Below are 12,838 nucleotides of genomic sequence, written 5' to 3' on the forward strand. Positions count from 1 at the left end.
TGGTTAAAATCGGAGTAGTACTTTAGAAGGAGTTGTCCGGACAACTGTTGCGTGACAGACAGACGGACAGACGGACGGCCAGACGGATGGAGGGTAAACCTAAAGTCCCTCCGTTTTTCAAACGGCAGGGGACTAATAAATCTAAGAGAGATCTAAGAAAAACTGGCTGTGAATTAGAAATTGCAATATCAAACTTCAACTGTCTGCCATTTTTCTTTCTGGATCAGGCTCAAAATCAGATGGGCACATCTAGAGGGACCAAGGGGAACCTATACATATCGAGATTGAGAAAAACCCTTCCAGGGCTTCTTGAAAAAAAAAAGCTAAAGCAAGGATTGTTTATGGATGGACTATCAATTGACCACAGACCATGGTCAAAGAACAATTTAAATATATTAACCTCTGATGACGATGGGCTAAATACTGAATTTATCATTATATAACTTATTGAATTTATCATTATATACAGTGGACCCTCGATAATCCGAACACCTTCGTTCCCAGTCCAAACCCTCCGGATTACGGGTTTTCCGGACTGCCGAGTTTCGTCTACCAGGTCAAAAAATGGTTGTGTAAGACTAGAGTTATCTCCCTTTACTATATACACTGTGGGACTTACTTTCATAAACACGTCTAATTGTCAGTCTTTTTTAGAATAAATATACCTATGTTTCTGATATGATTCTTGTTTTGTTTTATTTTATTGAAACTAAAAAATAAACAATGTTTTTAAAAGAACATATTAAGTGAAAGTTGTTTTATTCAAACCGATGTTTCTGAGCAGCACCGTGCAGTATAATGTGACCCTTATCAGGGACATATAATAAGATATAAGATATATATATGTCCCTGCCCTTATGAAGCGTTTTAACTGTACGTGTACTTGTATTTGTGCCTGAATCGAGTAAGTCAATCAGAACAAGCACTCAGATAGCGGGCATATGTGACCTACAAACAACACACATGTCACGTCCCTGAGGTTCACAAACGAGTAGAAATTACAAACGTTAAATACCTGAAATAAAACACCCGATATGTACAACTTATTAATAGTCCATATTTTTACGGGTTTTTTTTACCGTAAGTTAAAACCCTGAGATGAAAGACCCGCTATTTTACAATGTACGTTTTTTACGTAAATTAGAAGACCTGGTTTTTACAACTTACTTACAGTCCGTGTTTTTGCGTTTTTTTTACATTAGTTTAAAACCTGAAATAAAATGACACGTTCTTACCACCAGTCCATGATTTTATGATTCTTACGTAAGTTAAAAACCTAAAATAAAAGACTCGTAAAGAAAAGCAATGTACCGTTATAAAAACGGAGCTACATTGTAACCTGGCAGCGGTCGCTATGACTACACACAGTGTCAAGCGACAGTCTGGTACAGTTGTCGACACGGGTGACTTGCCCCGACATTTTTCTCTCCGCGAGGTGAAAAATTTGTCCGGATTATTGCGGGAAATTTACTAATGAAAAGTATGTTCCGTTCCCAAAATAGAGTTCCGGAATCCGAATCCGAATTTCCAGGCTGGTGAGTACAAATAACATTACAGAAATCCGTTCCCGTGCATTTCCGTCCGGACTGTGAGTTTTCCGGACTATCGGCGTCCGGATTATCGCGGTCCACTGTAACTTATTGAATTTATCATTATATAACTTATTGAATTTATCATTATATAATTCCTTACTTGGGACGTTTCCTTGGAGGCTGGAACCTCTCAGTGTCCCTGAAATAGGACAGGACATTTTTGGTAAGAAATGTAGAGACCCATCTTGAGTCCTCTTCTTCATCACTATCATCGTTTTCTTCCTCACTCACCAGGCGGCGCTTCTGTCGGAACTTGTTCTCAACCTATAGACAAACAATAACCAATAATGTAAATAAAAACTATGTGTTCATAATCTTTTTTCAGGATATTTTTTTAACATAATATTTTCGCTTACATCTTGTACTTAATGTTTTTGGAAAACAATGAATTATGATAGTTATTGTTATTTTAAAATAAATATACACATATATGTTTGCATGAAAAAAAGTCAAACTGAGAAATTTTTATATAATAATACTGACAGTATTATGCCACACTTCCAAGCTTCTTATTTTCCTAACTTGAGATAAACCAAACAAGTTTAATGGTAAAATCATGTATTCCCAAGCAGTTCGAATATGCTCCATTCCATGATACACATTACATATTTGATGTATTCTAAGTTTTTTCCTTTAAGGCTTCCTATAGTTTACCTCCAGTCCCAGAAATCCGCCATCATGTACTGCAGTTACCCTGGAGGACGGCTCAAACCACTCTGGAGAAGTGCCCAGTAGGTTTTTCAGCGTAGAAGAAGATGACACAGTTACGGCTCCTGTGCCTCGTGACAAAGTCACTGCCTGAACTATGGTCAGTACCTGGCAACTGCCCCAGGTAGGTTTCGAACTCGCAACCCAGAAGTAGAGGGCTAGTGATAAAGTGTCGAGACACCTTAACCACTTGGCCACGGCGGCCCCTGATTTGATAACAAGAGGAACCTTCATATATAACAAGGATGGATAGTATTGCAACAGCAATACAAAGTCCCCTGCCTGACCTAGGAGTGCACCTCTTCATTTCCCATTTTTTTAACTGTTATACTGATCATGTATACCAAGTTTCGTTAAAATCGGAGTAGTACTTTAGGAGGAGTTGTCCGGACAAGCCTCAACCAATGAGAAGCCGGCGGCCATTTTGAAAAATGTTTTTTCGGAAAAAAAAAGTGGGATGCACAACTACATGTTATACTGATCATGTATACCAAGATTGGTTAAAATCGGAGTAGTACTTTAGAAGGAGTTGTCCGGACAACTGTTGCATGACAGACAGACGGACGGACGGACGGACGGACAGACAGATGGAGGGTAAACCTAAAGTCCCCCCGTTTTTCAAACGGCAGGGGACTAATAAATCTAAGAGAGATCTAAGAAAAACTGGCTGTGAATTAGAAATTGCAATATCAAACTTCAACTGTCTGCCATTTTTCTTTCTGGATCAGGCTCAAAATCAGATGGGCACATCTAGAGGGACCAAGGGGAACCTATACATATTGAGATTGAGAAAAACCCTTCCAGGCCTTCTTGAAAAAAAAAAGGCTAAAGCAGGGACTGTTTATGGTTGGACTATCAATTGACCACAGACCATGGTCAAAGAACAATTTAGATATATGAACCTCTGATGATGATGGGCTAAATACTGAATTTATTTATCATTATATAACTTATTGAATTTATCATTATATAACTTATTGAATTTATCATTATATAACTTATTGAATTTATCATTATATAATTCCTTACTTGGGACGTTTCCTTGGAGGCTGGAACCTCTCAGTGTCCCTGAAATAGGACAGGACATTTTTGGTAAGAAATGTAGAGACCCATCTCGAGTCCTCTTCTTCATCACTATCATCGTTTTCTTCCTCACTCACCAGGCGGCGCTTCTGTCGGAACTTGTTCTCAACCTATAGACAAACAATAACCAATAATGTATGTGTTCATAATCTTATTTCAGGATATTTTTTTAACATAATATTTTCGCTTACATCTTGTACTTAATGTTTTTGGAAAACAAAGAATTATGATAGTTATTGTTATTTTAAAATAAATACACACATATATGTTTGCATGAAAAAAAGTCAAACTGAGAAATTTTTATATAATAATACTGACAGTATTATGCCACACTTCCAAGCTTCTTATTTTCCTAACTTGAGATAAACCAAACAAGTTTAATGGTAAAATCATGTATTCCCAAGCAGTTCGAATATGCTCCATTCCATGATACACATTACATATTTGATGCATTCCAAGTTTTTTCCTTTAAGACTTCCTATAGTTTACCTCTAGTCCCAGGAATCCGCCATCATGTACTGCAGTTACCCTGGAGGAAGGCTCAAACCACTCTGGAGAGGTTCCCAGTAGGTTTTTCAGCGTAGAAGAAGATGACACTGTAACGGCTCCTGTGCCTCGTGACAAAGTCACTGCCTGAACAACATAATGGTTACAACATTGTATTGAAATATACTGTGTATTTAGGGTGTTTTCCTGTGTATGTACAACGGCTACTGTACAATGTACTGTTGATTTTCTGACCGTTTAGTGTTTATAGAGTACATGTATTTATATAAATGCCAGTGACGACAGCAATGTTTTTGTCACAAGCATTCTGACTTAACCTTGTAAAACCATGGTTATGTGAAGACAGTTATAATTACCCAGAGATCCCCACAGTCACCGTGGAGCACAACATCCACAGATTCTACTGATTTACTCATTGTTCATTACACAGTTCTTGTTCTATAAATCAAATAAATAGGTCTACATAGTATCACATAGTTTGGAACCTTCAGTTTGAATCTTTAACTTTGTGATATCATATTTACCTGGTAACAAGAATATTGCTCTACATTAATGACAAGTATTTCTCAAATTGAACAGCAAAGTCACATGACTTACCTCGTTATTCCACCAGTTGACATCGATCAAATTCTTACAAGACACCAAATCTGTTGAAAAATTATGTTTTAAAATTAACGTCATGCATTCTGTATCATGTCTTTGATGTAAGCAACTTTCACAAAATAAAGATGAAATCAAGTCATTATGATAACAAAACTACAAATTAGACTGGTTTATACAATTAGTTACATGCATATAAAATCATGGCAGCCAGCATGCAGCTGTGAATTTAAAACACTTGAAAGCCTTTTTTCAACAAATTTCAATAGAATTCTCTTTTCATTCATTTCAAGGTAAATATGCCATATTAAATTTGATTCTGTCTTCAACAATTAAACCCTGAGAAAATTTCACAGTGAAGTTAGGTAATATTGCAGAAAGCATGAGTAATGAAATAAAGAATTATTCAACCAATAAAAATATATTCCTATGACTTTTCAATGAGATATTGTAACAATTTAATGTTTAGACATAAATGCCAATTTTGATTTTTTTAATACATTTCATACACCAGTATGAACACAAACAGACATTTACAACGATTACCTTTCAATATCTTCCTTTTCTGTGGGTTGTCTGTAAAGTCAGGACTATATTCTTCACTATAGGGCTGAAATATCAATTATTAAATATCAAAAATTTAGACAACACAGGGGCATGTTATGATCACTATTGTCAGGCCTTGTATATAAAAGTTATACAGTGGAACCTCTATAAACCGAACATGCATGGGACATGATATTTGTTCGGCTTAATTGTATGTTGGTCGCTGCATGTTTTCAACAAATTAATCAACACTTATGTTACGTCAGCTTTGCCTGTCAACTATAGTCAACAACAGTGAAAAGGGAGTACGTTTGTCTGTCAACTATAGTTGACAATGGTATAGAAAGAGTTCAACAGCAAAAAAAAAATTATAATACTAGTCTAGTTGTCATACACGTATACCAAAGTCTATTCACACAATATTATCTAAACAAGAGGCCCATGGGGCCTGTATCGCTCACCTGGTTGGATTAGACCAAATGTCAAAATAATGTTCATATTCAAAATAATGTTCATATTCAATTTCTTTTATTTGTAAATATCTAACAATGCTATATATGGTTATAGTGTGGGAATCCGGAATCTGAAAGACCTCAAGAATTGTTTTTAGAACATGCATGCATTCATCACTTTATGACTAGTAGCGATTTAAAGGAATTACCTCTATTTCCCCTATTGGGCCCCACCCTTTTGGCCCCTCGGGGGTCAGAGTCACCAATTATGCAAAATCTGTTCGCCTTCCCCCAAGGAGGTTTCTGACCAAATTGGGTTCAAATCCATTCATAACTTTATGACTAGTAGCGATTTAAAGGAATTACCTCTATTTCCCCTATTGGGCCCCGCCCCTTTTGGCCCCTTTGGGTCAGAGTCACCATTTATGCAAAATCTGTTCCCCTTCACCCAGGGATGTTTCTGACTAAATTGGGTTCAAATCCATTCATAACTTTATGACTAGTAGTGATTTAAAGGAATTACCTCTATTTCCCCTATTGGGCCCCACCCCTTTGGCCCCTCGGGGGTCAGAGCCACCATTTATGCAAAATCTGTTCCCCTTCCCCCGAGGATGTTTCTGACCAAATTGGGTTCAAATCCATTCATAACTTTATGACTAGTAGCGATTTAAAGGAATTACCTCTATTTCCCCTATTGGGCCCCGCCCTTTTGGCCCCTTTGGGGTCAGAACCACCATTCATGCAAAATCTGTTCCCCTTCCCCCGAGGATGTTTCTGACCAAATTGGGTTCAAATCCATTCATAACTTTATGACTAGTAGCGATTTAAAGGAATTACCTCTATTTCCCCTATTGGGCCCCGCCCCTTTGGCCCCTTTGGGGTCAGAGTCACCATTTATGCAAAATCTGTTCCCCTTCCCCCAAGGATGTTCCTGACCAAATTTGGTTCAAATCCATTCATAACTTTATGACAAGTAGTGATTTTAAGGAATTACCTCTATTTCCGCTATTGGGCCCCATCCCTTTGGCCCCTTTGGGGTCAGAGCCACCATTTATGCAAAATCTGTTCCCCTTCCCCCAAGGATGTCTCTGACCAAATTGGGTTCAAATCCATTCATAACTTAACGACTAGTAGCGATTTAAAGGAATTACCTCTATTTCCCCTATTGGGCCCAGCCCCTTTGGCCCCCCGGGGGGTCAGAGTCACCATTTATGCAAAATCTGTTCCCCTTCCCCCAAGGATGTTTCTGACTAAATTTGGTTCAAATCCATTCATAACTTTATGACTAGTAGCGATTCAAAGGAATTACCTCTATTTCCCCTATTGGGCCCCGCCTCTTTGGTCCCTCGGGGGTCAGAGTCACCATTTATGCAAAATCTGTTCCCCTTCTGCCAAGGATGTTTCTGGCCAAATTTGGTCAAAATCCAATAAGAACTTTTTGACTAGTAGCGATTTGAAGCAAATGTTGACGGACGACGGACGGACGACGGACGCTGCGCCATGACATAAGCTCACCGGACCTTCGGTCCAGGTGAGCTAAAAATTTAAGATATTCATCGTCAATTTATTTTTTCCTGACAAAAACACTGAATTGTTTAATATATTGGACTGAAGGTGTCTTAGTTTCCATACCTGCTCATCATGGGCCCAGGTTCTGTATTGTTTCAGTGAAGGGATATGCCACAAAGTCAGCTTCCCAGAGTGATGAATCGCCGCCAGCATTTTAGAGTCCGGTGAGAGACACATTTTGTAAATACCATCCTGCAGACAAACACAAGAATGGTAAGATGGTGGAAGTAAGTAATGAACAAAGAAACACATTTTGTAGAAATCAGAAAAAGATACATGTCTATCCATTATTTTTCAAAAAGCTTGACTGAAATATCTTTTAGCAAACACGAGTGTAAAGAATATTATGTTTCAACAGATGGTATTGCGTGATTTTCTCTTAACTACATGTAGTTAACTGTTTTTATATTACAGTTGACAAAAATCTTAAAGACATGGGATTGTTTTAAGTAGATGAGTTTTTCTCTTAAACATTTTTGACTGTTCAATTTGGTTTATATTTTGTTTAACATCCTATTAACAGCCAGGGTCATTTAAGGACGTGCCAGATTTTTTAGGTGGAGAAAAGCCGGAGTACCCGGAGAAAAACCACCGGCCTACAGTCAGTACCAGGCAACTGCCCGACGTAGGTTTCAAACTCGCTACAGTCAGTACCAGGCAACTGCCCGACGTAGGTTTCAAACTCGCAACCAAGAGGTTGAGGGCTAGTGATAAAGTGTCGGGACACCTTAACCACTCGGCCACTGCGGTCCCTGGAATGTTCAACAAACTTCTGAATATGAATTGTTTTCTTCTTAATATTTTTTCATTTTCTACGTTTGGAATTTGATAGCTGATGAAGTCCCAGACTGATGATGTGATCTCACCTGGTTACCGCTGCTGCTCAGTCGTAAACTAGCCTTAAACTTCCCAAAAATTGACCTTCCTTGCTTCGACTGCAATAAATCAAATAAAATTTCCTTAGTGTATAGAATGGCCTAGATTGGCATACAATTTTTTCAATAACCTCATGGTTTATTACTTACATTTAGAATAGTAACAAAAAATTATTATTAACAATAATAGGTTTTACTCCAATATTGAATTCATTGTTTGGTAAAAAACTTATTGTAACAGTAGCAACAGTTTTATTGTCAATAATAATACAATAATCAACAATCAAATTTTCAATTCACCCCTCTGACCACAAAATGGACCATACACACAAAATCTCAGGTTTAAAATATCCTTCCATATACAACTTATCTAGACTATATCTTCCTACAAAATTCTGGCCATTAATAATTGTCCAATGACTTGATTAAACACCCCTCCTTTTAAGAAATCTTACCAATACAGGAAATTTGTAATTTTTTAATGGTACTTTATACTGTACCTGGTGCAGGTCTTCCTGGTAATCGGTCACCAGCTTGTAGTGTGGCGATCCTGACAGGATTCTCCAGGCCGTTAGTCCCTCTTGTCGGGACTGGGACGGAGATTGGTTATCATCACAGCCCGTCCCACCCACAAGGAGAAGCTGAGCTCCAGCATGATATTCCACACAGCTTATGCCAAGTGGATACTGCTGGTTAAAGAGGAAGCTGTGCTGAGCCTCGTATCCGTTGTCACGTCCAACCAAATATTTATGTAGACTGCCATGGTAGTTCACTACCAGAAGTTCTGCAGACCTACAACAATAAATAATTATTAATCATCAACGACATAATTATTTACTTTTAATGGTAGAAATCTGGAAGATTCCGACTCCAGAAATAAACAACTCTTAGACTGAATAACACTTCATGGTGTATAGGTATAAAAAATAAAATTAATTAAAGGTAATATTATTAAAGCCGATGAAATTTGACAGTAAAATGAATAATTACCACGGTGGGTTTGGAATGGTGTCAGTGAAAACCATGCCTGCTACAGCACAACTCAGTTCCAATGGCTGGCCATTTTCATTTGGTGCTTCCTTCAAATACAAAGTACCAAAGGTACATAATCTAAATCATGTTTGCTACAAGTTTTGATAAACTGTTATTGTCACTAATTAATCAGGGTCACAATGAGGGTATGTAAAAAATATTAATTAACCACCTTATTGGAAAGCACATACCCAGTAAGGCCTATATAAAAATACTTTTTTGTTTCCCCTTCCCCGACCGACCCATACAAATCCTGCCAACTCAAAAAAAAAATTTCTCAAAATTATGATTTTTTTTTATTCGTTCTGTATAATGTTTTTGGACATGTGGGCCGAAAAATGTATAAACAGCTTATGTCTTTTAAACGCTTTATTCAAAGCTCGCATAATACCCGTAACTTTTAAAACTTGTGATAAAGTTAAGGAAACAAAACATGTGTAACGTACACTCTCTGCTCACGTGTTAGTATGGGACACTTGCTTGCAGATTGAGAAGGGAGATAATAAAAAAAAAAAGATTTTGATCAGTTATTCTATTATCTCAAAACTAACCCCTTGAATGGTGAACAGCCGTGTCCCAAATATATCAAACACCTCCACGGTGCCATCACTCTGGGAACAGGCTACCATCGAGTTGTCAGCACTCCAAGCCAGACAGCGCCACTGTGGGTAAGGATCCCGCGGCACAGCCCCACGTCCCACCACCGTTTCGTAGGCATTATTATTTGATCTGTGAAGATAAAGAACCAATATCATCTACATGTACTATTTTGTCAGTGTAACTAAATTATATAATTAACCTTTAAATTTTTAATTGAACCGAAGCATAATTTACAGACATAAATCCTTAAAATTCTTCTGAAATCTCCAAAGAGAAATACATAAGCATAGACCAAATGCTTTTCGTTTTGTTTTCACGAAGAGAAAAAATAGACCATATAATGTGTGTTTTATAATTTATATATTTCACATTAACCACCTTGCTCCGAGTAGCAGTATGCCAAATAATTTTGTATATACAACTTTGATTTCCTGTACCTGATTTCGACACACTGGTCTTGAAGGATGGCCACAACCTCCGCATTCCTGAAAATGTACATGAAATAAACAATTTTCAGTCAACTATCAAAATGTTTCCAACATCAACCATGAAAATACCGGTAGCTTCAGTAATAATCATTGATATTTTTTTGTTATTTTTCTTTCACATTTTTTCTTATTGTGTGTAATGTATAACATACGGAGAAGTTAATACCTTTTTTGTTTTTATTGTAATTCAATTAAGAAAGATACATAAATCCACTAGTCTAAGAACAAAATGGAAACAAGACAATTAGGACAGGAGCATTAACATAATTATTAATTCAAAGTCAATATAAGATGTCTGTTTTCCTTCTGCGACACTACGGACATTGTGAAACTGTAATTATACTACAGGGGGTATATACATGTAGATGCATGGGGGCCGCATTGCCGAGTGGTTAAGGTGTCCCGACACGTTACGTTAACACTAGCCCTCCACCTCTGGGTTGCGAGTTCGAAACCTATGTGAGGCAGTTGCCAGGTACTGACTATAGGCCGGCGTTTTTTCTCCAGGTACTCCAGCTTTCCTCCATATCCAAACCTGACATGTTCTTAAATGACCCTGGCTGTTAATAGGACGTTAAACAAAAACTAACCAAACCAAAGTATATAGATGACACATCAGTTACACGTACCTGCCCACTGCTATGTGCCAGTTTATTTCACTGTTGATGAGTTTGAGCAGTCCAGCTGGTAAGGAACAGGGACTGGCACTTCTACAACACAATAAACCGGGTGATAAACTAGGAAAATTATTCAAGAGTAAACGTCAGATTTAGATGTCATTCAGTCTAATATTCAAACACAGAAAACATGTCAGAATCTACGTCAGATAGATTTGGATCTAGTTCAGTCTAGTATTCAAACACAGAAAACATGTCAGAATCTACGTCGGATAGATTTGGATCTAGTTCAGTCTAGTATTCAAACACAGAAAACATGTCAGAATCTACGTCAGATAGATTTGGATCTAGTTCAGTCTAGTATTCAAACACAGAAAACATGTCAGAATCTACGTCAGATAGATTTGGATCTAGTTCAGTCTAGTATTCAAACACAGAAAACATGTCAGAATCTACGTCAGATAGATTCAGATCTAGCTCAGTCTAGTATTCAAACACAGAAAACATGTCAGAATCTACGTCAGATAGATTCAGATCTAGTTCAGTCTAGTATTCAAACACAGAAAACATGTCAGAATCTACGTCAGATAGATTTGGATCTAGTTCAGTCTAGTATTCAAACACAGAAAACATGTCAGAATCTACGTCAGATAGATTTGGATCTAGTTCATTATTCAAACACAGTAAGCATATCAATGAAGTATACAGCATTTGATTCATGAATCAAAATAATTTACAGTTATCTGTTTCACCATTGAATCCACAATTTCTCATTCACATATACATGTATATGAAAGTCAAATGTGAAATTAAATTGCAAAAGAAAATTGTATAATTGAATTAACTTACTGCATGGGCACTCCCACTATTCTCAATGATGTCCATAGGCTTCCTGAGAAAAAAAAAGAAAAATTATTGACTTGATTTGCCAAAGTAATTCTTTATTTATGTTAAATTATACACAGATTTTTTGGCACGTGTTGTTTCAGCTTCACCTCAGCTGACCAAAATGGAATTTTTCCTGGACTGTCTTGAGTCAGAAAAAATTCCATAAAGCGGAACAGATGCATGCACAACCTTTTGTAAACTATGTAAATTTTATATCTATTTTTATAATATTGTCAAGTACCTTAATTTGATAAATGCTAGATACTATCTGCAGAATCAATATTTGCAACATATTATTTGAATTACCTTGCTGGACAAATATATAACTGTCACCATACTATATAGTCTAAGGATTGAAACTCCTTCTTCACAAAATGCACAAACTTTAAGGGACTTTATTACAGGTGTCAAAACCATTAAGATTATCTTCCACAAATGAGGACACAGTAACCAATATGAAACCACTAAAACTAGTAAAAACATCTACTTAACGGTACATTGCATAATTACGAAATTATGAGAAATATTTTATGTCAAAACATGATATTGTATATAGAATTTTTTCATAAAGTGTTGTTGTTCTAAAAAATTTAAAATAAAAGAAAGCAAAAATTGTAAACAAGGAAACGATTAATGCATAACTTGTCATAAATATCAATCATTATCATCAATTCAAATTGGCATTAACGATACATTAACAATGTAAAGTGACTTTTTGGAGAAATTAATTCTCAAAATGTAACACAAAGGTTTGTGACATTGAGACTATACTTACTTTGAGTTGCAGATGAAACTCTCCCTAGCATAGATACCTGGCTCTTGTCTTTTGGGCCTTTGGTCTGCAATCATGAAAAACTCAATTTCTGTACCATATCTATATTACTTTTATTGAGATTGTAAGGCCAGTTAGCTGGATTTTGCCTGTTGTTTTTATACTGCTACCATCAATGTTTAATAGAACAGCATAAATTCAACAACCACACCAGGACTCAAACCTGAACCTCCATAGACAATGACCATATACTCCCCACTTTCACAAAAATGATTCTAAAGTTGTGTTTCAGACTATTTTAATTGACTACACACTTACAGGGCTTGTACACCTTCCAATGTACCTTATTGTTTCTTATGAGACTGCACAAGTTGCAATGAAATTTTTTTTCGTCATTATAGCAAACTAATGTAATTTTAAATGTCAGGACATCATAGCAGAATTAAGTGATGATGTTTTGATGTAAAGCATGCAGATTCACGTTTGTCACAAGTCAGCAATGGGTTCGT

At 36.8% G+C, this 12,838-nt stretch overlaps 1 protein-coding gene across 1 annotated transcript in view; it reads right to left on the reverse strand.

The window, feature by feature from the left end:
- Positions 1–12,838, reverse strand: part of LOC117334906 (neuroblastoma-amplified sequence-like) — a 68,454-nt gene that overhangs the window by 46,609 nt on the left and 9,007 nt on the right. Inside the window, exons 2-16 of the mRNA XM_033894750.1 lie at positions 12,333–12,396; positions 11,519–11,561; positions 10,682–10,762; positions 10,002–10,049; positions 9,516–9,693; positions 8,923–9,011; positions 8,433–8,724; positions 7,924–7,992; positions 7,121–7,249; positions 5,037–5,100; positions 4,488–4,537; positions 3,873–4,016; positions 3,330–3,493; positions 2,247–2,415; positions 1,693–1,856 (exon numbers count right to left, since the gene is read on the reverse strand). Coding sequence (XP_033750641.1) covers positions 1,693–1,856; positions 2,247–2,415; positions 3,330–3,493; positions 3,873–4,016; positions 4,488–4,537; positions 5,037–5,100; positions 7,121–7,249; positions 7,924–7,992; positions 8,433–8,724; positions 8,923–9,011; positions 9,516–9,693; positions 10,002–10,049; positions 10,682–10,762; positions 11,519–11,561; positions 12,333–12,396 — 1,748 coding nt within the window. The remainder of the gene's footprint in view (positions 1–1,692; positions 1,857–2,246; positions 2,416–3,329; positions 3,494–3,872; positions 4,017–4,487; positions 4,538–5,036; positions 5,101–7,120; positions 7,250–7,923; positions 7,993–8,432; positions 8,725–8,922; positions 9,012–9,515; positions 9,694–10,001; positions 10,050–10,681; positions 10,763–11,518; positions 11,562–12,332; positions 12,397–12,838) is intronic.

This window comes from Pecten maximus, chromosome 9 (genome assembly GCF_902652985.1).
Source record: "Pecten maximus chromosome 9, xPecMax1.1, whole genome shotgun sequence".
Classification (NCBI taxonomy): Eukaryota; Metazoa; Mollusca; class Bivalvia; order Pectinida; family Pectinidae; genus Pecten; species Pecten maximus.